At 46.5% G+C, this 2,500-nt stretch overlaps 2 protein-coding genes across 2 annotated transcripts in view; one reads left to right on the plus strand and one right to left on the minus strand.

Annotated features, from left to right (window-relative positions):
- The window catches only part of LOC119598966, a 3,257-nt gene extending 1,842 nt beyond the window's left edge, over positions 1–1,415 (minus strand). Inside the window, exons 1-2 of the mRNA XM_037948700.1 lie at positions 1,328–1,415; positions 604–771 (exon numbers count right to left, since the gene is read on the minus strand). Coding sequence (XP_037804628.1) covers positions 604–771; positions 1,328–1,415 — 256 coding nt within the window. The remainder of the gene's footprint in view (positions 1–603; positions 772–1,327) is intronic.
- A 959-nt stretch (positions 1,416–2,374) lies between these two features.
- Positions 2,375–2,500, plus strand: part of LOC119599119 (craniofacial development protein 2-like) — a 9,394-nt gene continuing 9,268 nt past the window's right edge. Inside the window, exon 1 of the mRNA XM_037948874.1 lies at positions 2,375–2,500. This exon is cut by the window's right edge and continues 465 nt beyond it. Coding sequence (XP_037804802.1) covers positions 2,375–2,500 — 126 coding nt within the window.

A 2,500-nucleotide genomic window follows, 5' to 3' on the forward strand; every position in this document is an offset into this window, starting at 1 on the left:
CTTCCTCTTTGCCCTGCCTAATAACGGGGACAGGGAAGGTCGCGCGGCATAGAAAGGGATGGGGGGTTGGGAGTAGGAAGAAGGGAGAAGGAAGGAAGTGTCAAAAAAAGGAAGGGCTAGAAGAAGAAGAAAAGGGGGTGGGTGTATCGACGAGGAATAAGCGGAATGGAAAAAAAAACGAAGAAAAAGAGATAGAAAAAAAAGGACAATGATAAGAAAAATATAGTAGGAGCTAGTTCGTTAATGTCAGGTTCTTAATTAAAGACATGAATTTGCTCTCAGAATATACACACCATATAATTCAATGATGTTTGCAACGGGAGGGGGGGGATAACAACTTTTGTATGAGGAGCATCTGCAACATATTTTGATTTATGTTTGTTTGTTTTGTAAGAATGTTAACCCTGTTTTTTTGTGGCTTGTAAAAGAATAGAAAAAAAAACAGTGCTCTTAGGTACACCTTGATAGATACAGATTTTGAACATTGTGATAATTGCTGGAAAAATAAATTGAAGCGACCTGTGAAACCCAAATATCTGTGGATCATTAAACCTTATGAGAACATTTTTTTTTTCTAATTATTCAATTTCCGACCTGCCATACCTGAGTGACTCGCGGGTGACAGTCCAGCAGCTGCCGGAGGGGGGGGCGCTGGCTCAGGGGCGACTTGGCTGTTGAGATAACGGGTGTAGAGGTCCAACTCCGATTGCAGGGTGTTGCACAGGCCTTGCAGCTCCTCCGTGGCACACTCAAGTTGCTCCAGACTCAGACCTGTTGTTAAATGAGTTAGGGAGAAGGGGAAGGGGAAGATTAGACGTGGATTTTTTTTTATTTTATTTATTATTTTTTTTTTTGTAAATGTATCTCACTTTATGTCTGTCTGACTGTCTGTCTATCTCCCTCCCCCCTCTCTTTCTCTTCAGAGATATCAATTTCACCCCACAGAATTACAGCTACATGGCGATCCTACAAATAAATTGATTTTCAGGAGCACATCCCTCTGGCAGAAACTAAAATAAAGTAAGCATTGCAAAGATAAGCATATCTTAATTTTCTCTCATTGGCCATTCCTCAGAGGGTTCTCAGAGGACTCCCCAGAAGAAATTAGTTTCCTATACTGAGATTCCTCGGAAGGGTAGGGATTCCTTAGTTGGAATTCCTCAGAAGGGTATTGACTCCTTCGGAGATTCCTCGGAAGAGTAGATGAATCAATTGGAAAATCTCGAGAAGCGTGGACACACACCGCCTTCGGGATTGCCCTGAGGAATCTTCGGGACGTCTCAGGAGCGCAAGAGACCTCCTCTGTTCGGTATTTCTTGGGTCTCACCTTGAATTTCGTCTTCAGAGATGGCTGGAAGGGCGCTCACGTCAGACACGACGGAGGAGGCAACGCTCACCCGCCGTTCGCGAGACATCCTGGAGGTGAGGGAGAAATGAGTAAACTGTGAGATGAAAATACAAAATACATTTTGAGGCTAGAGGAGGAGAAGAGAAGAGGAAGAGGAAGGAGGAGGAGGAGGAGGAGGCGGAGAAGGAGGTGGAGGAGGCGGAGAAGGAGGTAGAGGAGAAAGAGGAAAGGGAGGAGTAAATGGAGAGGGAGGAGGGAGAAAGAAGGAGGAGCAGGACGAGAAGAAGGAGCAGGTGCAGGAGGAGAAATAAGAGAAGGCGAAGAGGAAGGAAAAAAGAAGGTGGAGAAGGAGAAGGAGAAGCAGAAGGTGGAGAAGGAGGAGGAGAAGCAGAAGGAGAAGGAGAAAGAGGGGGAGGAGGGGGTGGAGAAAGAGCAGGAGAGGCGAAAAAATGACGAAAGGAAGGGGAGATTAAAGGAGGAGGAAGAGAAGGAATAAATACAGAGGGAGGAAGAGGAGAAGGAGGAGAAGGAGAAGGGAGAGGATCCGGAGAGGAAGGAAGAAGAAGGAAGAAGAAAAAGTAGATGGAGAAAGAAGAGAAAGAGAAGGAAAAAGAAGAGGCAGAGAAGAATGAGAAGGAGAAGGTGATGAAGATGAAAGGGAAGGAGGAGAAAGAGTTGGAGGAGGAAGAGAAATAGTGGCATCATAAAGCATGAGGGTTAGTGTCTTCTTCCTCCAGTCTACCGCGTTCCTGGTCATAAAACTGAAGCGAAGGCCCCACCCCCACCCCCATGGCACTCTGAAAATCTCTGTCAGTTTAGCCGTGGATATGATGGCGAGGAGAAAACTGGACGTTTCGTGTTTGCAGGAGACAAAGTGGAGAGGGAGTAAGGCGAGGGACTTGGGTGCGGGTTACGAGCTGTACTGCCATGAGGAGAATGGGGAGAAGAATGGTGTCGGTGTGGTGGTGAAAGGGATACACTCAAATGGTGTGTTGGAGGTGAGAAGGATGACAGACAGACTCACGAATGGTGAGTCTGAAGCTGGACCTAGATGGTGTTCTGCTAAATGTGGTGAGTGCCTATGCCCCACAGGTGGGACGTGACAGAGAAGAGAAAGAGGAGTTTTGGGAGGACCTACATGAAACGGTTGAG

Source organism: Penaeus monodon, chromosome 42 (assembly GCF_015228065.2).
Source record: "Penaeus monodon isolate SGIC_2016 chromosome 42, NSTDA_Pmon_1, whole genome shotgun sequence".
In the NCBI taxonomy this organism is placed as follows: domain Eukaryota; kingdom Metazoa; phylum Arthropoda; class Malacostraca; order Decapoda; family Penaeidae; genus Penaeus; species Penaeus monodon.